This window comes from Podarcis pityusensis, assembly GCF_964106645.2.
Source record: "Podarcis pityusensis genome assembly, chromosome: Z".
Classification (NCBI taxonomy): domain Eukaryota; kingdom Metazoa; phylum Chordata; class Lepidosauria; order Squamata; family Lacertidae; genus Podarcis; species Podarcis pityusensis.
Window position 1 is genome coordinate 12,755,014 of NC_138044.1, and position 23,687 is coordinate 12,778,700.

Genomic DNA, 23,687 nt, shown 5'->3' on the forward strand with positions numbered 1-23,687 from the left:
ATCCTTTTTCCTCCTCCTCCTGAGCTTAGAAATACGCTAAGTGCAACCCAGAGGAGAGCTTCCCTCCTTCTGAGCATAGAAGTCTTGGGGTTAATCCATGATCTCATCTGGGCTTCAAAGGTAACCTGAGTGCCTCCAAAGCTCAGTGCAGCATCAGACATCAGATCCTCCCACCAGGGCTGGGGTCAATAGAAAACCATACATTTTTTCTTCTTCTTTTGCTTTCCAGGACACCCAGCTCCCCCACCCCACTCTAAAATGTGTGGGTCCTTGCTCATATAACTTGATTTCAAAGCTGATTGGGTGAACTTAATTCTTCAGCATTAAAGGAGTAAGCCAGACCCCTGGGGGTTTGCCAGCACTTTCTCCATGACCATCTCTTTCAGTTCCACAACCTAGTTCTTTAAGCAGTGTCAGAATGAATGACTGAATTGTTTTTATTTCGGTCACTGACCAAATGAAGCAGTGTCAGAAATGGGCTAGATTGGTATGGCTCCCCTTTATCACATGAACAGCCCAACAAGACAACAACACGAACCCACCAACAGCATACAATTCAATATGGCTAACTTAATCCAACAACACCCCCCCCCACACACAAGCACAAACAAATCCAACTGAAGCCAACCAAAGACAATCAACCACACCCTAGGCCACCCCAACCTCTCTCACCACCAAGGAAAAATAACAAGAATAGAAAGAGAACCTACCCAAGTGGCGCTGACACAAAACCCCTACACATACACTAAGTAAAAGAACAAAAGCTTTACCACCACCCCCTCTCCCCCGCCCACCCCTCTTTTCTTCCCAACCCTATACTGCATATAACACCAATGTCTCACAACAAATGTAGCTGGTAGAAAACACAACCTGAAAAAAGAGACAGTGCATGTGCTTTTGTAAACAAGGAAAATCTTTTAATAAAAATTGTTTAAAAAGAAAAAAGCAATGGGCAAGATTTATTTCGCTCCAAATTTTTGGTCTAACACTAAAAGCAAACAGCCAGTCCAGAGTAGGCTGGATATTGACTGACATTCACCATCCAATCCCCGCCACTCGCCACTGTAAACAGATACTGCTGTTGTGGTCGGTTGGTGCTCTGTACCTCCCCTTCCTGCTCTTACACTCCCTATTATCCTGGGAGACGGTAACTCAGGTAACTGCTGCTTACCCACAGGCACCAGCGAGTGAACCTGAGCCAAGAGCAGCAAACACCAAGTGATCCCCACAGGCCTGCAGGCACCAAGCCCAGGCGCTCTGTAGAGCCAGTCAAACACAGTACCATTTGCTCCAGTTTTCATTTCTGGAGAAATGTATTGGCTCGTGTTTTTCTGAGACAAAAGATACAGCCGGAATTCTGCAGAAGCGCGCCCACCCCTTTCCACCTCTCACTCGCAGGCAGGTTGCTTTACCAGACAGCGTGCATGCATGATTAGAGGACACACACACACGCAGCAAAGACTATAAATGCCTGCACTCAAGAGCTCTTCTACAAGAAGCAGTTTTGTGTGCACAGCTGAATGAAGTGGCAATGAGGCCGCAGCATGGACTGTACCACTGTGAGGGGAGGAAGGGAGATCACATTACAACAAAGCAAAAAGCAAAGCAAAGCAAAACAAGACAAAAAAACCCTCACTCCTTCGAGTAGAGAAGTAGCTTGAAGCAGGCAAGGCAAGAACCTTTGTCTCTGATGTGGGACTTCAATAACATGTATTTACAAAGAAAATCATGTAGTGGAACATTCAATAACGTGAACCTGCTTCTGAAGCCTGACATCAGGAGCTGAGACCCAGTTATGGAACTCAGTTCCAAGTGGTATCAAGGCAAAGCCCATCTCTAGTCTCTTTCAAATGGGTCTTAAAGATGTTTTTCTTTGATGTGGCCTTTGGGGGTTAGTTTGATTGCAGTTTGAAATGGGCTATCTTGCCTTATATATATTTCGGGATGTGACTGGTTATTTTATGTGTTTTCAATATTTCATTTCTGTGAGTGTGATTATAAACCATACTGAGAGTCAGTCTTCTCTGAAAAGTGGTATAAAGTCTTAAATACATGCTTACCAGTGGAGCCTCATTCATTTGGGCTAATAGGGGGCACTGCCCCACTAACCTCAGTCCACCCTCAGCTAGCCCCCACCTACCTACCTTCTGGCTCACAACCAGTCAAGGTGGAGAACCTCCCTGCTGTATTCATCCTCCTTGGCCTCAGGGATGCCCTTGTGGAACTCAGCAGGCAGGAGGCTGGGAGCAGAACTACAATTGGTTGGCCCTAGCGCCATCTGTTATTGGCTCTGGCTCCATCTACTGTTGAGCTCCCAGTCTTTCACTCTATCAGTCCCAATGGGCATCAGTCATCACTGATGTTTACATAAATACTTAACAGCTCAAGATTCCACCACCTCATTCTGCTACCGTGTGTTCATTCAGATTATGCAGGATGAGAAGGTAGTTTTGGGTCATACCACTTCAGCAGAAGGGAACTGCATATGGAAAAGTAGGGTATAAGCTTAACTGTGAAAAGATGCAGTTCACCACCTCCACCATTTCACTATACCAAGCTCTCAGGCAGCTTCCAAGGGGGCTTGCTAAAGAGCCTTGGCTCCTTTCTCCCAGAACAGACCCTTCTTTCTACCTTCCACTCGGCGGACCTTGACAGTGTCAAAAACAACAATCGCTGCCTATAGGAGGCTGCTTCACATAAGGGATGCCTCTGGCACAAAGGGAGGAATTTAACATTTGAGCCACACACAAAAAACAACAACAACAAAAAAAAAAAACAATTGCCAGAGTCACCTTGACTAAAAGAGGGAAGGGGAAAAGCAGATTCAGTATGACATAAAAGAGTTTAAATGAGAGGATTCTTGGATGCACACCTCTTAGATGCCTGCCAATGAAGCAGCAACAGGGCCGATCACTATCTTGCTTTTCATTAATTTGGTTTTTTTCAGCTTGCCATTGAAGTTATAGCAACAGGTAGTGGGCTTTGAAGCACTTTGAAGCCCTCTCCTTACTTGCACAGCACTTTGTGAATATTAGCTCTAAAGCAGGAAGGTACAGGATCATCATACTGGAGCAAGCAACTGGTCAAGGCTGCGGAGGCAGTTTATGGGAGACAAATTCTTGCTGTGTGTGCCCATTTTGAGCATATCACATGCACCAAAGTTTGAGGTATCTTCAGCACTTTACAAATTCCACTTGCATCTAATTATAACCAAGGATCAGTTTTAACACATAGGACCATAGGCAATCCAGGATTTTGGATGGGGGTCTGCCCTAGTCCTTGTTCTTTCTAGAGATGCCAGGGACTGAACCTGGGACCTTCTGCATGCAAGACAGATGCTCTACCACTGAGCTGTGGTCCTTCCTCAAAACAACATAGGGGTGGGAAACCTGTGGCCCTCCAGATGTTTTGGGAGACTCACAGTAGGAAGACCTGGATTCAGATCATTGGCTAAAGCTCACTGGGTAATAGGGATCAGAGAATTCCGATGAAAACAAAAACAGCAGCAGAAATTGTTAATGTTCACTTATTCATCCCATTTCAGGAATTGATATAAATCCAGGAAACATGATTGGCATTTGCTGTTGTTGCTGCTTTCAGTCTGCAAATGATACGTAACTGACTGCATTCCCACCTCGGATTGGAATAACACAATGACAATATAATTTACATAACTATTTAAGCAAGTTACATAATTTTGCCACAGCAGACAGCGAGACAAATAACTATTTTTGATAGAAAATGAACTGCAGCAGAACAGAAACAGTGCGTCATGCAATGACTACAGGGCAGAATGGAAAACAATGCCTTCCTACATGCCAACAGGGCCATTCTCTATGTCTGTCTCTGAAACAGGTTAGGCTGAAAGGGAACGAAAGTGAGTTGGGTGGATAAAATGGGGTTGGAAGAAACAATCATGAATACCACTCTGAGATCCTTAAGGGAAGGATAAAAATGTGAATAAAATAGAAGTGTCCCCCTAAGGAGGCAGAACACAGAGGCACCAAGATTTTGCAATTGTATAGCAGACACGCTATCTAAAGGACAATCTGACAGCTCTGGCAGAATCCTCGAGTTTGGGCGGTCGCTGTTTCTAAAGCCACAAACACACAGCCTCTGACTAAAATGATGTTTCAAAGAAATAACTTCTAGCTCTTTAAAGAAAAAAGAAAAAAAAAGCCTGAAGACCAATTGTTTTCTTCCACATTTTAAAGTTGAGTTTCTTCACACACAAACCCATCTGGCTTCATTTGGTAATCCCTGCTCTTTTTCCTGCAATGGACACAGTCACTGCCCAGTCTCCTGTTTCATCTCCCCAAATCCTTCTGCTCATTTATTTCAGCTATGTACTCATTTCCCAAGGAAAAACATTATATTCTGCATGAAGGCAACCCAATGCTCCACACCAAGAATCCTGTAAGCTGTACACACTTCAGGAAACTGAGGGTGTTCGGGTCATCTCTTATTTTGAATCACATACTGTATTATATCCTTGTGGTAGCTGCCAAGCACTTGAGAACTTCTAGATAAAGCTTCAGAAGCCAGAGGGGTGGATTCAGGAAGGTTTCTGGAGTTGGAGTGGAGATTCAGCATACTGCAGAGCTCTGTGTTATTAGCAAAACTAGAATTGTGCAAAACACGAGGAATGCAAAATCTGCATAATTAATAGAGTTTGTAGATTTAAACTTTTCCCGGTAAGGAATCTAGATTGCCAGGTTCCAGAATTTTTGAGTTGTTGGTTTCTCCCCCAGCTCAAACCCTACCTATACAAAACACCTGCAACTGACTGACCTTAAGCCATTGAAGAGCTGTTTGGATTTATCCAGCAGATAACAGAAGTCCGTGACAGTTTTCCTCTCTCCCTGAGGGATGTCATCCTCCATGCCGCCTGTCGACATGGCTTCTTTCAGGGCAAACTCAGTCCTAGAAAGGGAATACAGGCAAAGATCTAGATTAGCCATGGGTGGCAGGAAGGTCAGAATGAGAGTCTGGCACATACAGTGTCATAAGAATGAAAAGGGGAAAACACACACACATGCAAACACACATCACCCTCCCCACAGAGGCCTACTAAAATCCACAAGGAGAGAGAGTCTCAGCAAGTGACTGTCATTTGCTGTTTCTTTGCTCCATTCATTATTGAATTGCATACATCAAGGGGCCTATTAAAGTTGTGGGTTGTTGTTTTTTTTAAAAAAAGATCCCTGTGCCTGTTCAATTAAGTCTCTCTAGCTTTGTCCGCTGGTAGAGCTGTAGGTTTACCCCACAGCAGGAATTTAAGAACAGCCCTGCTAAATCAGGCCAATGACCCATCTAGTCCAGCATCCTGTTCTTGAGGTGGCCAACCTGAAGCCTGTAGGAAACCTTTAAGCAGGACTTGAGCACAACAGTACTCTCCCCTCCTGCAGTTTCTAGCAACTTATAAGTAAGTGTAGATGTGTGGGTGTAACCCCCCCCCCAATATAAAAGTATTCCACGGTACAATAAGATAATAGCTACAAAAACTAGAAAAAGAACAGGTAGAATATGGAGTCCTCTCCTAGAGGCAATTCTCAGCCCCCACCACCTACAGAGGGTAGTAGTCCCTCCCAGATCTCACCTGGGATCCTTCTTTTCTCCTCCCAGCCTCTCACACTGGGAGACCAACATTACCCTGTCTCCCACCCAGGGCCCTCCATCAATCATCTACCACAATCCCCAAAACCTAACAAAGGCCCCAAACATAGGGCTCCAAAAGGAAAAAGGAAACAGAAGAAAAAAAGGAAAGAAAGAGGGAGAAAAAAAAGACAAAAGACAAAAGAAAAAGAAATATTAGAGATAGATTGTAGATTAAAAGGGCTTCTGATTTTTTTTTGTCTGCTGGTTACATGTCCATGTTAAAATCCCTCCACTATGTGATCCCTCCAATAAGTGAGTACATATTGGAATAGTATTCCGTATTTCCTCATTCTATATACTTTAATTCAAGCCCATTTCCTTATGTTCAAATTCTGTTGTTTCCTGTTGTATTTATGATAGAATCCCAATCTCCTCCTCTAGGACCTCCCATTTTCGTTTTCCCCAGTCTTTTTTCAGAGAGAGTACTGTGAATTTAAAAGTATCATTCTCTGATTTCATCCCAAATCATATGCAGAGTATTTTGCTAGAAATGAAGAGAGGCCAGGACTGAAGTTTTTCCAAAGCCTCCCCCCCCCAACTCCATCAATGCCATATCCAGTTAATTTTCCATCACTGCATTTATTACTCCTCTCCTTCTTCTCAAAACCCTTGAATGGAGGGCATTTCCATTTCACCATCCAGCAACTGGTAAGTTACATGAGCAAGGGGGAGAATGGGGATGAGAGAGGAAAAATCGAATTTGCCTGATGCAGCTTCTAAACACCAGATTGCCCTACTGCAAGTGGCTTCCCAAACACTTGATAGCTGAGGCAAAAAAATATTAAAAGGCACCCAAGAACATGCACACATCACCTTCCACCTCTCAGTTGTGCAATCAATTGCTAGCATCACTGTTCTTTACAATAGCCCCATCCTGCAGTATGTCACACAGTGCTAATGAATACTAAAAGGGGAAATTAAGAAAAGTCAAGACCACAAGATACCTTCAATTAGGGCTGTTAAACCTGCAGCCCTGCAGATGTTGTTGAACTCAAACTCCCAGCAGCCCAAGCCACCAAAGCCAACGGTCCAGATTACAGGGGTAGGCAGCCTAAGGCCGGTGGGCCGGATGCGGCCCAATTGCCTTCTCAATCCGGCCCGCAGACGGTCCGGGAATCAGCGTGTTTTTACATGAGTAGAATGTGTCCTTTTATTTAAAATGCATCTCTGGGTTATTTGTGGGGCCTGCCTGGTGTTTTTACATGAGTAGAATGTGTGCTTTTATTTAAAATGCATCTCTGGGTTATTTGTGGGGCATAGGAATTCGTTCATTTCCCGCCATCCCCAAATATAGTCCGGCCCACCACATAGTCTGAGGGATGGTGGACCAGTCCACGGCCGAAAAAGGTTGCTGACCCCTGGTCCAGAATGATGAGAGTTGCAGTCTGACTGTGCCTGGAAGGCTACATACAGGTTTCCCACCCCTGCCTTTGATTGACAGGTTTTTCCTCATCAGCAGACCTCCTCTGCCAGCCTTACCCCTGTCTGGATCCAGCCATACTTTTCAACATGTGCCAATAATCAGCAGGACAAGTCACCAACAGGTAAAATGGAAAGCAGGCGAATTAAAGGATCAAGGGTGCTGGTTACACGAATGCAACTGCTGCAAAGATTTGCTTCAGACGTGAAAGGGTGCCGGCCAGTCATCTCTTGCAGGTTTTTGCTTAATTATGCTCCAGGAGCCCCCAAATAATTACTGCTTGAAATAATGAGGTTTGCTAATGAGGTGTTGAAAAGCTCTGGTTTCAGCGTAAAAGTGATTGCTGATTTCTTCGTGCCAAAAGCTGTGCTTAACACACACACAGGTTATGAACAGAAGAATGATTTGTTAATTAAAAAAACCCCAAACCAAATCATTTATATTTTCCAACTCATCTCCCACCCTTATTATTTTACGTCTTGAAAAATATTCAAATTCACACTACTATCTGGAGTTCCATGCCCACTTTACTGACAAACACGGCGCTGCTCGACCATCCCCACAAAAAGAACCCTACCCTGTCACACTGAATATATTCTAATGTGTGGTGATGGGCTTCTTCAGGCCATGCAGTCTACCAAGTGCTGATTTAGATGGGAAATAACTCCATGTTTCTGAGGGGGTGGGAATAGAGACCAAGGGGACTGATGGGAGGCCTGGCAAGAGCGACTGGGAGACACTGTTAATGCTGATTATTTTAATGTGGGGCAACATTTATTTTGAATGGGATGTGCATGCATAAGCAAAGGGATATAGGTGTGACCTGTGAAAAACACAGGGAAGTCTTTTGGGCCTCAATGATAGTTGAGAGCAAGAAATGGTGGTAGGTACTATTTTTTTAAAGAGCAAAGCAAAATGAAAAGAGAAGGCTTTTTAACCCTGTGAGGAGGTTATGTGGAAACAGTGCCTTGGCCACTCATAGTGAGGATCACAGACAAAACAGGTTTGAAAACAGGTTTCCCATGTCACTTTCCCAAACTGTAGTCACTGTTACTATATATCTATCACCCACCTTTTCCTTCAGGGAGCTGAAAGCAATGTATGTGGTTATCATCCTCCTCATTTAAGCCTCACAACAACCCTTGTCTCCTAGGTTCCAGTCCATGGGTAGGCAAACTAAGGCCCAAAGACCAGATCCAGCCCAATTGCCTTCTCAATCCGGCCCGCGGACAGTCCGGGAATAAGCGTGTTTTTACATGAGTAGAATGTGCCCTTTTATTTAAAATGCATCTCTGGGTTATTTGTGGGGCCTGCCTAGTGTTTTTACATGAGTAGAAAGTGTGCTTTTATTTAAAATGCATCTCTGGGTTATTTGTGAGGCATAGGAATTCGTTCACCCCCCCCCCCAAATATAGTCCAGCCCCCCACAATCTCCGAGGGACAGTGGACTGGCCCCCTGCTGAAAAAGTTTGCTGACCCCTGTTCTAGTCTGACAAACTAACCACTGAATCTCAGTGTGTCTCTACATAGGGTTGTAGTACACCTGCCACTGATCTTCTCACTTGAGATAACATCAGAATACAACATCACATCTTCTATGTTTAAGTCAGCAGCTGCTGTATTATTCAAAGCAGCAGTGCAAATTGCCTAAAAGTCATCAGGTCACATCACAGTGGTAGAACATCTGCTTTGCATCCAGAAGGTACCAGGCTCAATCCCCAATGGCACATCTTTGCTGGGCTGGGAGAGATCTCCTGCCTGAAACCCAAGAGCTGCTGCCAGTCAGAGTAGGCAACACTGAGCTAGATGAACCAACAGCCCAACTCTGTATGAGGCAGCTTCCTAAATTCTTAACAATAAGGACTAGAATGCTGCTGGAGGCAGTATGTTTCTGTTTATTAGTGCTTGGAAATGGAAGGAGGGGGGAGTGTTATTGCAGTCAAGTCCTGCTTTCAGGCTTCCTGTTGGGGCATCTGGCTTCCCACTGTGAGAACAGGATGCTGGCCTAGATGGGCCACTGGATTGATCCAGGGGGGCTCTTCTGATGCTCACCTGCTCAGTCATCACCAGAAACACAGTCCTCACTTTTGAGCCTGAAAATCAGCCCATTAGGTGGAGTGGGGGTGGAGGTGGGAAGGGGGGAGAGGAGAGAAGTTCCTTCCTTCCTTGAAATTATCTCTGGAAAATGTTAATACCACTGTATTCGCATTAAAAAGAGCAGAACATGTTGCTGTAGTTCTATCCCCAGAACCTTTACATGACGTGTACCAAAAAAAGAGAGTAAAAGACTAGGTGGAAAACACCAAGATTGAATTTACTTAAATAAGCAAGTAAACAAGATGGTGTGAACAAGCCAATGGAAGCAGAAACAGATGGAGAAATGGCAAGGCAGACCCAACAGAGAGGGTGGGTGGGAATGAGAAAACTGAGAAAATGCCAGTTTCCCTGCCTCTGACAGAAAAGCAAACTGGGAAGGGTGGGGAGAGAGGGAGGGGAGAGAGAGAGAGAGAGAGAGAGAGAGAGAGAGAGAGAGAAGGACAGAGAAACAGATATATAAAGCAGGCTAAAAATATCCAGACGCAGAACGAAAATGGGGCAACTGGAAAGAAAAGGCAGCAGAGGGGGAACGGAAGAGGATGAAACCCCAAACGGAACAGTGGAACTATTCTGCAGAGAGGTTGTTTCTCAAGGCGTTTTAACAAGTGACACACCCAGGGTTGCATATGTGTGTGACTCTTAAAAAACATGCTTAGCACAAATTTTGTATAAAATTGAATTCTGCAATCAGTACACAGACACACACACACACACACACACACACACACAGAGTTTCATTACTATCATTCTGTCTAACAACACTTCAGGCAAGCTTGCTCTGGATCAGAGTAGTCCAGTGTGCTTTTTGGGTGGCCCTCGGAATCATCTGATACCACCCAGCCCTTACACTGGGTAAGCTGGGGTTTGGGAAGGAGGTGTGAGTGCTCTGACAGGTTCCTAGATTTTGCCTACGTCTTTCACAAAGCCTAGTTAGCCAGAGCCTTGTGGCTCATCGCCAAAGCTTGGAGCGTCACTAAGCCAGCTTTGGAAAGGCAGTGCGAGGGCAGGGCGGGGCGTCAAATTTTGGCCTTGCTCCGCCATCCCCACACAACAAGGCAGTGTGCAGCCTACGGGTTCTGTGTCGAAGTACTCTTGCAACCCACTTGGTATGAAAACTCTTCATTTTCCTGGTAAGGAAGGGCAAGAAAGTGGAGACAGACATTTTCAAATCTAGCAAGTTTCAGGAAGATTAGTCCTCCAAACTTAAGCAAAAACAAGGACACTATGGCTTGTGGCAGGAGAGAGAGGTCAGAGAGCCAAATGCGTTCCCCATGCAAACTCAAGAGAGCATTTGTAGGGAAACCTCCAACCTGGTGCCTTCTGTGTGTTTTGGATCTCAGCTCCCATAAACCTCATCCAGTATGACCATGCTGGGTAAGGTTCATAGAGGCCACCAGGTTGGGTGAAGCCTGCTGTAGAGAGCGGTGGCTGGAGGAGGGGGCTAGCACTAGGGATGCTGGATAACTTTAGCAGACACAGAAGTAAAAACTGCTGGTGTTCACTTAGCCACCCCATGTCCAGAACAGAAAACAATGCAGTGAAGATAGAATCATGATTCACAATCTTAACAAATTGGAAAAGTGGGCCAAAACCAACAACCTTTTCCCAAGACATTATGTTGAAGACTCCAACTTAACAACTACAGATCCTGCTGTCATCAGGAGATATGCCAAGGACCAGGGAAGAACACAGTACAATAGGGTAATAAGGGACAAGGAAGGGCCATACTTACAAATACTGGCCACCTCATAGGCACAAAGTAATTGAGAGGGGAGAACAGCATCCTTTTCACAAACCTCCCTATTAGTTTGGCACAGATATTACCTTCCTGGTTACCCCCCACAGACCCTAATACAATGCCTCATTTCTCTACCACCTGCAACGCGTTCCTTCTGGGGATCTCGGGTTATTCACAGATTAGCAGCTGCCTTCCCAGCTACCTGCCTGCCTAATCACAGCTAAATAAGCACTTTGTGTTCCAACAAGTATTGTGTTTTTGCAGGCCACAGTTGGTTCCCCTTTACCTCAGAGGGGTAATGCTTCTGAGGCAGATGAAGCGGTCAAAATCTCCACTAACAATTTGGGGAAATGAACAGAACAAAGAATCAGAGCAAAGAAGGCCTCGTAGGCTCACCCAGCTTCTGGCTTCATGCAGGAAATCTAGTGCTAGAATATCCTCACAACAGAGTCCAGACCAACTGCCAGATGATGCTTGAAGAGATCAATAATTCAGCTCATGGGCACCAACTTGAATAAAATATGGAAGGGGGCTAGATAAACCCTGCCCACTTTAGGCTTGGTCTTTGCACTCATCCTAAATCACCTGCAGCGCCTTCACCTGCTCCATGGTGGTGGGTGGTGTGCACACCTTGCACTGGGACCAGAATCCTGTTCAGGCTTTCCTCTCCACCAGCACCTCCTTCAGCCCCTGAACCACAAGCCTGGCCACCACTCCTGCCAACAGACAACACCACGCTGAGAGCAGTGGGAAAGGTGTGTGGCACCAAGGCAAGCTAAGGGCCGCAGCTGCCACCACTGTGTATCAAACGTGGTGCTATAGAACTTGCAATGCATGTTTTAGACTAGAGTTTATTCAAAATGGGGATTCAGGTGGTTCACCTGCCTATCTTAAGTCACTCCTACTGGACATAATACTCTGAATTCTTACAGCTAAAAAGGGACTTGAACCCAACTGTCCCCAAACCAAAGTTTCTAGCATCTGGTTGCCTCTCCCCCCACCAGCCCCAAATCATTGAGGGTGGGCTGCAAAATTATGTGTCTGCCTGCTTCGGCATATTTTTAGGACCTGCCTTATTTCTGTGACAGTAAGGTGTTTAAAATGCTTTTAAATATTTTGTTTTAAATTGTGGTTAAATATTGTGTTTAATTGTTGTAACCCGCCCTGGGACTATGGGGAAAGGGCTGATTAATAACAAGAATGATAATGAGAATAGGTGGGGAGCGTTATCCTCCAGTCATCTGAATAAGGCACTCCTAGTTGAATAGTTTAAAATGGTGAATGACCAGGAGCTGCTTCCTCTCTCCTCCTGGCAGAGCTCTGTGAACCTGCCCCATGGAGCAAGCAATTTGCATTCTCTCCCCACTCGTCTCTCTCTGCTCCAATCACAAGGGCCATCATAAATGATGTCAGAGGTTTTTGCCCAATCCCAGGTCTCTTGCCATCCAGCAAGCCTAGTACAAGTTCCTTTACAGGGCTTGTTGGGAAATGGGGTCCAAACATGGAAAAGAAAGAAACACAGTACTGTAATGCCCATCAAACATTTTATTGGCAGGGCTCTCAAAACATTTTGTTGGCGGGACCGAAGGGACCTGGGACCCTAGGAGTTGGTGCCAATAATTCAGCTTCATCTGCCACATTCCCTACCTGTGACCTTGGTTCTTACCTACCAACCAACTCGTCTCCTCTTCTCTTAAGTTTCATATGATTTCTTTCTCAAATTTGCATCCTGCCTTTCCAGTTCTTTTCTTTGCTGTTCCTTCTAACAGTCTAAGACTCCCACCAAGAGCTACATCTCTCTCATCCTCAAAACCAATCCCAAGGGAGGTGCACAAAAATCACACAGCGGGGTAAGTTGTTCCACAATCTCAAGGGGCCACTACGGAAAGCTCTCCTCCTTGGGAGGGACAGGTAAACAGCTTCATGTGTTAAAGGAACACCGAGCAGGACACTCAATATTACCTCAAGAGACAGGTGAGCTTACAAAGGCTTTGTCCCATTTGAAAAGCTGGGCGTGGCTTACAGATCCATGCAGTTTACTACTGAGGAACGGTCCATGCTGAAAGCACATGGCAAATGGCATGGAACCATTAACGTTCAGCCCAGAGAGCTTGGCAGGCAGAGGCTACAAAGACCCTAGTCAGACAAATGATGGCAGGAAGCATGTGGCTGGACGCTCAAAAAAATAAAAATTATCAAAAAAACCCCAGCAGTGACAGTATCAAAAGAAACCCTGGAGATGCAAGGAAATGTGGGGGGGGGGGAGGGAAGGGAGAGAGAGAGAGAGAGAGAGAGAGAGAGAGAGAGAGAGAGAACAAAGCCATATTCTTCCCCATTCCTGCCCACCTCTATCGAGCAGCATTACAAGGAAAACACGTCAAGCCACCAAATTTAGTTCAGAACAAGTGCTGGCAAAGGAGGTGGTAGCCATTTAAAGGGAAGTGGGGTGTGCATAAAACACCACATTTCAAAAAAAAAGCATCAAAAAGTGGCCAGGAGAAAAGCAGAAACTGCAGATGAGGAATCTGGGGGATGAAAGCTGGGCAGGTTATGTGATGGGTGCGAATATATACCAACTGAGCTCTTGGAAAATATACTGCTCATTGTGCCAATACATTTTCATCAAATTATTTATTACATGAAATTTACATACTGCTTGACAAAAAAAATGCAAAGCAGTTAACAAGAAGCATAAAAAAATAAAATTATTTTAAAAACAATTAAAGCCAGCTATTTAAACATTCAAGGAGTAATTAAAATCAAAGATAAACGAAAAACAGGTTAAAGCACATCAACATTCTATATATCCAGATAGGTTTCCCTAGACAAAAATGTTTTCAGAAGGTGCCAAAAACACTAATAGTGAAGGTGCCTGATGCAAATAGGCAAGGATTTCTAAACCTTTTAGTGCCATACTAAAAGATCCATTTATTACAGATGCAAAACGGGCATTATGTTGTACCCGTAATAGTGCTAGTTCCGTAGATTGTGGTGATCGAATTGACATATATAGGGTAAGGTGATCTCAAATCTGATTCTGAAGCAAATTGACAACCAGTGCAGGTCTCTGAGCAGAGGTGTTACATGCTGACAAGTTATCATCCCCGTTGGTAATTACAGTGGTGCCTCGCAAGACAAAATTAATTCGTTCCGCGAGTTTTTTCGTCTAGCGAATTTTTCGTCTTGCGAAGCACGAAATCCCATAGGAATGCATTGAAATTCAATTAATGCGTTCCTATGGTCAAAAAAAGTCCAAACAAAGCCAAATTTGGTACAACAAGAGTTTATTAAGTGCTCTTTAAAGTCACAAATACTGTAAAGAGCATTTCAAAAATTGAAGGAACAATAAATTAAGTTTCTAAACATGACAGAAAAACATTTAAAAATCAACAAAGTGTACAGTACATTTTCTAAGACTCTGGGGGACAACTCAAAGAAGGTTCCTCTTCCACTCTTTGCTTCTTGCTGAAGAACCCCCTCCTCAACTGTTCCCCCAGCCACCCACCACACAGAAATTCAAATCCAGAATTTTTTTAAAAAAACAGCAGAGTGGCCCAATGGTCACAGAAAATCATAAAAATTCAGGAAAAAACCACACAAGCTTCCAGATTCTTGTAAACCCCTCCCCAACACCAAGTCCTTGAATTCCAAACACCCCAACCCAAAATCCAAAAACCCCCAAAAAAGTTTTAAAAGTTTAACTTACCAAATGGCTGCAAAAGAAGTTTTGGAAAAGCTTCAAAAATCACCAAAGTCTTCAAAAACCTCAAAAAAGGCTACCACACCGCGTTCTATGAGTTGCTCCTCGAAGTCAAGTCGCAACTGTATTAACGGTGTTAAGAAAAAGGAAACAAACTTGCAAGACGTTTTCGTCTTGCGAAGCAAGCCCATAGGGAAATTCGTCTTGCGAAGCAGCTCAAAAAACGCAAAACCCTTTCATCTAGCGAGTTTTTCGTCTTGCGAGGCATTCGTCTTGCGGGGCACCACTGTATGCCGCAGCATTTTCCATTAACTGCAGTTTGCAGATCAAGTGCAAGGGAAGCCCCACACAGAGCACACTGCCATAATCCAATACATGGGTGAGGTATAGAACATTTAAAACCAAAAGTGTCCAAGTATTCCAGCCCAATGTAGCCCCCGTCCTAATTTCATGAAGCCTCTGGGAAGTGCACAATGAAAGAACTAGATTTGCAGGGAGACCTCTCTCATAGAATGAGATGATATCTCAATGATCACCTAGTCCAACCCCCTGAAATGCAGGAATCTCAGATGAAGTATCCATGACAGATGGCCATCCAATCTCTGCTTAAAAACCTCCAATAAAAGAGTCCACAACCTCCCGAGGGAGACAGTTTCCCACTGTTCTTCTCCACAGCTCTTACTGTCAGAAAGCATTTCCTGATATTTAGTCAGAATCTCCTTTCTGCTAACTTGAATCCCTTGGTTTGGGTCCTAGCCTCTGCAGCAGGAGAAAACAAGTTTGCTCCTTCCTTCATGCGACAGCCTTTTAGGTATCTCAAGAGGGCTATCATATCTCCTCACAGTCTCCTTTTTACCAGGCTAAACATACCCAGTTCCTTCAACCATTCCTCATAAGCTTGGTTTTTTGACCCTTTATCATCTTGGTTGCCCTCCTCTGCATATTTTCCAGCTTGTTGATGTCCTTCTTAAACTGTGCTGTCCAGTACAGTCGTACCTTGGATCTCAAATGCCTTGACTCCCGAACAAATCAGCTCCCGAATGATCGAAACCTGGAAGTGAGTGTTCCGGTTTTTGAACAATTTTCAGAAGCCGAACGTCCAGCATGGCTTCCACAGCTTCCACTTGGCTGCAGCGCACTCCTGCAGCCAATTGGAAGCCGCACCTTAGTTTTTGAACGGTTCCGGGAGTCAAATGGACTCCTGGTACACATTCTGTTCGAGAACCAAGGTACGACTGTATTCCAGGTGTGGTCTGACCAAGGCAGAATGATGTAGTCTAGAATAACATCAGCTTTTTTTTGCATGTACATCACATTGTTGATTCATGTTAAGCCTGCAGTCTACTAAGACCCCTAAGACCCCTAAATGTACTACTGGCAAGCCAGGTGCCCCTCCCCATCTTATATTTGTGCAACTGGTTCTTCCTGCTTAAGAGCAGAACCTTACATTTGTCCCTACTGAATTTCATTCTGTTAGTTTGGGACCAGTTAAGGTAATATTGAATTCTGATTTGGGTCCAGTTAAGGTCTTCTGCAGCATTAGCTACCTGTCCCAGTTTGATGTCATCTGAAATCTGAGGAGCATCCCCTCAATACCTTCATCCAAGTTGTTTATAAAGATCTGTTCCAGGACCTTTCCTGGTATCCAGTGCTTTAAAAAAAAGAAAAGAAAAAAAGGTGCTGGTACTCACCTTGAAGTTGTTACAGTAAGTGTTATACTTTTAACATTTGAAGAAGCAAAAAGTTTCGGTACTGCATACCCTTGAGCACTCCCAGAAAAAAAGCACCGCTGGTATCAATGTCAAGCTGACTAGTTGGTAGCTACCTAGGACTTCTTTCCTCCCTGTTTTGAATATGGGGATGGGGACATCATTTGCCCGCATCCAGTCTTAGAGAACTCTTGGAGAACAGGTGAGGTTCTTTAAGATTATAACAGAAGCTATGAGATTACATACACAAGCTCCTTTAGTGCTGTTGGGTGCAGCTCATAAGGCCCTGAAGATCTGAATTCATTTAAATTAGCTAGGTGTTCCCTTACCACCTCTTTTCCTTGTTTGGGCTGCAGCTCTTTCTTGTATTGTTTATTCTGTTATCACTAGGTTGGGCACTGCTTTCCTTTTGGGTGAAGACAGAGGTAAAGTAAGTATTGGGCAGTTCCACCCTCTCTCTGTCACCCAATAGCGTTTCTCCATCTTCTCACACAGAGGGAACGTTAAGTAATCTGCTATACGAAAGCATCATCCAAGTCTGGCTGATGGTCTGGCTTGGAGGCCTATAGCAAACATCCACACTAAGGACTGCTGTCTCCCTCTCCTACAATTTTTACCCATAATCGCTCAACTTGCTTTCCATGCTCCAAGTCATGGATCTCTTCTCAAATGCACACATCTTCCCTATTCTTCCCTTCCTGTTCGATCTATTTCTTATAAGCAGGTTGTACCCCTCAATTTCTACATTCCAGTCGTGAGTCTCATCCCACCAGGTTTCAGTAATTAGGCCTATTGGGGTCATATTTGCCAACCTGTATTAAGAGTTCAAGTTCTTCTTGTTTGTTTCCCATACTCTGTGCGTTCGTGTAGAGAATACTGAAGCCATTGGTCATTCCTCTGAGCACTGCTGCTGGCTAGCCCTGTATTTCTCTCCCTCTCCCTCTTTGCCTCCCTTGGGGCTCGTGATGGCCCACCTACAAAGAAGTGAGGGAGCCATCCATTATGCTTGGAAGGTCGAAGTCATTGCAAGGGTGGGAGGAAGAGAAGTGGCACTGTAGAGTATAGGGTTTGGGGGTTTTCAGTCAACTTGGAGCCACCTTGAGAAGGACAAGAGCTGTCAGACCCACCCACACAGTTTTGAGGGTGGTGATGAGGACCTCAAAAAAGGGGGGATGAAGTCCAAACCAGACAGGGGACATTTTCCTCCAAAAAAAGGATTCTGTTTTTCTAGGGGCAGGTGGCAAACCCTCTTCTACACCCAAGGCAAAAAGAAACTCAACAATGCATGTGTGCAAAAGCTCTCTCTCTCTCCCTATCTCTCTACAGGCTATAAAGCTGTCAAAAAGAAAGTCAGAGTGCAGCACACTACAGTAGGACATTTCTGGCCCACCCAAGTCTTGCTGCTTCTCTCTTTAGCACGAATGGTTATGTCAAAGCAGCTTCCCTTTTTCTTTTTTTTTTAAAACTACTCAGCTTGGGGAGGGAGGAGATATGCCACTTACTAGACTTGGCGCATTTTAAATGCCAGTTTAATTAGATGCCAAATTATTTCCCCCGAGTTATCAGCCAAGCTCTGGACAGCGATAAACTTCTTATGACCCAGGGAACTGATCGATGTGACCCAGTGAAGCTCCTTAAGCTAAAATTAGAAGAAAGAGGGGGGAAAGATTGGGGCGGGCGTTCCTTTATTTTATTTCAGGCTCCAGCAGTTTCAATTACTTTTGCTTCCGGCTCTGTCCCTTAATAACCTGCCAGCATCTCTGCAAGACAGAACAGAGGGGGAAAGGACAGCAAAGAGTTTGGTAATACTGATGGACAATGTGTATGATAAAGAATACACAAATGTTGGTTGTGTTTTGCTTTATACACCATAATGGTGGGAGCGGTAGGCAACCTCCAATTTCTGGTCATGGCAGATATCCTAATTTGTCCCCACCCCCAAAACACAGCAGCCTGCCCTACACCTGATGTTATATGTGGGGCAAGCAAATTTGCATCTGGAAAGTATTAACATATGGAGCAGGTGCATGCTGGCTTAAAAAGTTCCAAGAATAGCCCTTCTTATCTAGTTTGGGAAAAGGCATCAGCCAGTAGGGCTGGGAAAGAGTCTTTCTCTGCCTGAGAGCTTGGGAAAATCACTGCCACTTGGGAGTAGATAGTACTGGGCCTCATCAGCCTTCCCCAATGTAGTACCTGTCAGATGTTTGGGACTAGAACTCCCATCAGCTTCAGCCAGTGGGACAGTAGGACAAAGGATAGGTAACAGCAAAGGGCCTAAGTTCTACAGATGAATGGACTTATTTCCTGCTGTGGACCATCACTGTCTTTCAAGTGGCTGTGGTGCCAGCTACTAATCTCCCTCATACACGTGATCTAGCAGTCAGATCTGCTTTTTGCACATACATTGTTTAGCACCGGAGATGGAGGAGGGAGAAATCTAGTGATAGATTATGCTGCAGATTGAAGCAGTTTAGCTAGGCAGTCAGGCAGAACTGCAGGAATGGAAAGGGGAGAGAGAGGGACCTGGATGGTACATTAGGCTTAGGAGAACCAGGCCTCTACCACAACTCAAAAGAAATTCCAAGTAGAATATAGGGAAGCCAGACAATTTGTTCCTCCATCCCAGGAAAATCTATTCTAAGGAGACACCCACAAGAGATGGTGGAATCTCCTTCCTTTGAGGTTTTTAAGCAGAGGTTGGATCAGAGGTGTACCTAGGCTCCCTTGTACCCTTGGAAAGGAGATGTATGTACCTTTGAAGCTGGAAGAGACAATGTACCAGAACCTTTGTAAAAAAGTTTTTTGCCACCTTTCCCATTTACCCAGTGATTTCCTCTGTGGCCATCAAGGTTGGGTCTGCTCTCCTCCATCTCTATTAGTCCATCTCTCTGTTCCTGCCTCTCTCTCTCCCTCCCTCCACTCACTGCTTTCTCTTTGGTCTCCTTCCTCCCCCCCCCCCGTTTTTCCTCCTCCTGCAACTCTCCCCACTTCTAACTGGAGAGGGCACCCTGCAGGGTTGCTGCAACGGCCCATGCCAGTGACCAGATTCCTCCGCCAAGGCACTCAGAGGAGCCTGCATGCCTCACCCAGTTTCCCCCAGCTATGGAAGAGCAGCACAAGAGGAATGCATGGACAGACCTTCTAGGCACTCTGAGTCAGAGTGGAGAGGCATGATTTTTGCGTGCGCGCGCGCGCGCACACACACACACACACGCTGGGCCTGCGCCCTTGACGGGCCAACTCTGGGTTGGATGGCCATTTGTCATGTATGATCTAGTTGAGGTACCTGCATTGCAGGTGGTTGGACTAGATGAGGAACCTTGGGGTTCCTTCCAACTCTGCAATTCTATGATTCTATGACTCAGAGAAAGAGAGGGCTGACAACTCTTAATCACATAAACAGTACTAGTCTCGGGCCTTTGCCTCAAGCAACATACTACCTTGTATACAGGTCTCTAGCCTTTCTAGAGAGCAATCTGCTGTTCCTTGGGAGTACCTGATCCTATCTACTTCCTATCTGTGGTTTCAGCTGTTAGTCTCATGGACACACCTCTTTCCACTACTGAGTTTAACTGGACACCTGGCTATACATCTGCCTCTGGCCACCCACTTGAAGAGTGCCACCTCCCTTGCTTTGGCTAGGAGCTACTCTAGCGATATCTGCCACTCCATCCAGCTCTGAATTCATGGGGGCTCTCCGCTACAGGCCAAAATTTTAGAGATGAGAAGGCCTTGGGGGGGGACTGGTAAAAATACTGGTTTTAAAAAAAACGGGGGGGGGCAGGTTTTTTTCCAACGGCTTCGGGGAAAAAATGGGGAAAACCCTGTGTGTCCACCCCCATGTTTCCGGTTTTTTTCCAGGCCTTCCCATATCTAGGCCCAATATAGCAATATGGGGAGCTGCCTTATATCAAGTCAGACCATCTAGCTCCATTTTGTCAATGCAGAATGGCAGCAGCCCTCCAGGATTTCAGATATTGTTTTCTCCCTGAACCTGGGACCTTCTGCATGCAAGGCAGATTGTCTCCCAGTGAGCTACCTTCGGTGCCAGCAAGTCAGCTGAGGGCTTAAGGAAAGTGTGTCAACTTCTTTATATTTTTGGTTATAGTCATTTTGCTGCATGAGGCGGTTCACAGTTTTCTGCCGAGCTCTGAAGTTCCTTTGTGGCACGAAGCAATGCAGATCTGCAGGGGATGCACATTTAATGTTTATATAAGCCAGCCGTTTTTCAAACTGTGTTCCAGGGAATCTTATCAGCTCCTCAGTAAGAGGATCAGTAACGCCAAACAAACTTCCCTAAAGACAGCTTGCCTGCCCCTACAGATCTTCCTCACCTGCTGGGGCGCATGAAGCATGCCCTAGATTGCACTCCATTCATGCAGGGCAGGAGCAATTCCCAAGAAGTGCAAGTATCCTACAAGAACTGAAAGTATGCCCTAAACCAGAAGCAGGGAACCCCAGCCCTTACTAACGACCTAATCTAGCCCACCGAACCTTCCAGAGTGGCCTTCCACAGGCCCATAGCCCAATTTAGCTGTGGTGGTGATAGCAGAAAACTTGGAGAAAATGTGACAATGGACCTTCATGGTACCTTCATTGGGGATGGAGGGAATCCACAGATGGGCTGTCCCTCCCAGTTACTCAACAGGCAGGAATATGCAAATTAGACAGATCTTATATCACGGTGGGAGGGCAACTGGCAAGGCCTTGACAAGTTTGTGATGGAGGCAGTGGGCAGGAAGCTGACCCATGAGAGAGATCCAGTGATTTATGGGCAGCAAGGGGAGGGAGGGGGAAGGGTTTGAGTAGTCAGAGACAGAGGTAGGGATGCAGAAATAGGCTGTTCAGGTAAGGGGCAGGCCAGCCAAATCCCCACTGCCCTCTTCCCTGCTGTCTCCTAGAACCAGAATGGGCTTGAAGAGACTTCCGGTCAGCGCCAGCAGCAATGGCGGACCTCCTTTGATCTTCGGAGGGGGTAGCCCAGTGAGAGATCGGGTCCTGTGCACTCCGGCGAAGCGGGGACCCTTAGAAATCGCAGGCGCGGACGCCTGCGAACGTGGAGGCTCGGCGGGCACCTTGGAGCGCCCCCCCAACCCGATAGGAAGCCTTTTCGAGGCTTCGGAAGGGAGCGGGGGAGAAGCGCGGTGCTGCGAGCGGATCGCTGCTCTCACTGAGCGAAGCCGCGTTGCCGTTGCTGGAGAGCGCTGACTTATTCCTGGACATTTGGACTTAAAAAACTAACCGTGAGTAGAAGAATTGGATAAAAGAGCAATATTAGGATCAATTTGGAACTCCTGTGAAAGGCGGAAAAGTTTAAAGCTGTTTAAAAACGTTTGAATTGGCTACCGCGGTGGAAGCGTAAACAGGAAGTCCGCTTCACTGCATTGTATAAAGAATAAAGCAAAGAGATTTGGAGCTAAACGTGGGAAAACTGAACTGAAATAAGTGTTTCTTTCTGACCTGAGAACTTTGGAGGGATCTACCCTTTGGAGAGTTAAGGGAAAGACTTTTGATTCTACCGGACTGTTTAAATTGAAGGATTAAATGAGTGATCTGTCACTCAGCTGTCAAAGCTGTCAAAGCTGCTAAAGCTGTTTGCTGGTTGCAAAGGAGATACATAGTGGCCAATTTTACTGGGAAAAGATTGGAAAGGACTGGAAAGCTATATTGTGTCTTCTATTCTTGACTTTTTCTTACTTAGTATCTTTCCCCTGTTATTTCAAAAAGACAGTAACTTGCTAGGTGGCAACAGTGTCCATCTATTGGGACTCTCTGCAATTGCAGGAAAGGAAAGGAATTTTCCACTTATAAACAGGAAAATCAGACGTGGGAAAGGAATTTGACCTTCACTCTGTTATGGCTGATGGTCATAAGGACCAGTCAACTTTGAGATCAGGGAAACCTTGGACACATAGAAGGCAATCATCTGCTGGTTTGCCCGCATCGGCAATACAACCTAAGTCTGGTGGAATGTCTGAGGAATTTTTAGCCAGTGCTCTGACTAAGATTAATGAATCAATACAGCAGTTAAGTACAAAAGTGGGGGAAACGAATAGGAAGGTGGAAGAGACCAATCAGAAAGTGGATATTGCAAACAGGAAAATTGACTTAAACACAGAAACATTAGGCAATTTGGAGAAAAAAGTAAACAGCAATACGGAATCTATCCAGAAACTGTTGCAAGACTCAAAGTCTATACAGGAAAAAACTGCTGCTGTGGAATTTAAATTGGGGCAATTGGAAACTGAAAAAGTACCAGACTTGCAGAAAGAGATTGCAGAACATAAGTTAACGTTATCTATGATTGACCTGAAAGACAAACAAACGAATCTTAGAATCAGAGCTGTTCCTGAGTTGGAGAAAGGTACCTTGATAGACTTTTTGACACAAGAATTTTTGGACTTTTGGAAATTGGAATTGAAACAAGAGGATTTTAAGATTGTGAGGGCTTTTCGACTGGGGAAAGGAGGAAGAAAGATTAAAATAAGGGACTGTTTGATTACTCTTCGATCTAAAGAAGAAAGGGACAAAATTTTGGGTTTACATTACGAAAAACCCTTGACAATTATACAATCAAAAGTGGAAATCTTTAAAGATATACCAAAACACCTTCTTGATTTAAGAAAGGACTTTGGAGACCTGGTGGACTTGTTGAGAAAAAACAAAATCCTCTTTAGGTGGGAATTTCCCCAAGGTCTATCCTTTAGCTTCAAAGGAAGAAAGACCAAGATCAGATCAGTGGAGGAAAAGAACAAGTTTCTGAGTGCATACGAAGAAGATCTACTGAAAGGACATTGCGATACCGGACAAGGGTCTGCAAGAAAAAGGGAAATCAACGCCACCGACAGATATAGACAACCTTCTTGGGGCTGTTGGAGGAGAAGGACAGTAGCTACAAAATGACACTACAAATTTTAAGCTGGAATATTAATGGCCTAAATTCGTCGGCAAAAAGGGGGAGAGTATTTCACACATTGAAAAAAGAACATTTGGACTTGATCTGCCTACAAGAGACTCATGTGACAAGGCTACATCGGAAAATTTTGATAAATAAAAGATTGGGAGAGGAATTTATCTCATCGGATAATGTAAAAAAAAGAGGGGTAGTACTTTATGCGAAGGAAAGCCTGTCACCAAAATTTATATTTAAAGATGATCAAGGAAGATATATACCAATTGAAATTCAATTCCAAGGACAGAAATTTTTGATAATAGGCGTATACGCACCAACTGAGGGAAAATCAGAATTCTTCAAGAAACTGCATGAAACTCTCCTGGACTATCTGGATTACAACATTATTTTGATGGGAGACATGAATGGAGTAGTGTCTACAAATATGGACAAAGCCCAAAGACAAATAGTGA

The 23,687-nt window shown here is 44.8% G+C and overlaps 1 protein-coding gene across 5 annotated transcripts in view; it reads right to left on the reverse strand.

The window, feature by feature from the left end:
• SCAI (suppressor of cancer cell invasion) overlaps nt 1-23,687 on the reverse strand; it is a 94,833-nt gene that overhangs the window by 43,125 nt on the left and 28,021 nt on the right. For all 5 annotated transcript variants that reach the window (XM_080989590.1, XM_080989588.1, XM_080989589.1 and 2 more), the window contains one exon: nt 4,792-4,923. In XM_080989590.1, the coding sequence (XP_080845716.1) occupies nt 4,792-4,923 (132 nt within the window). The remainder of the gene's footprint in view (nt 1-4,791; nt 4,924-23,687) is intronic.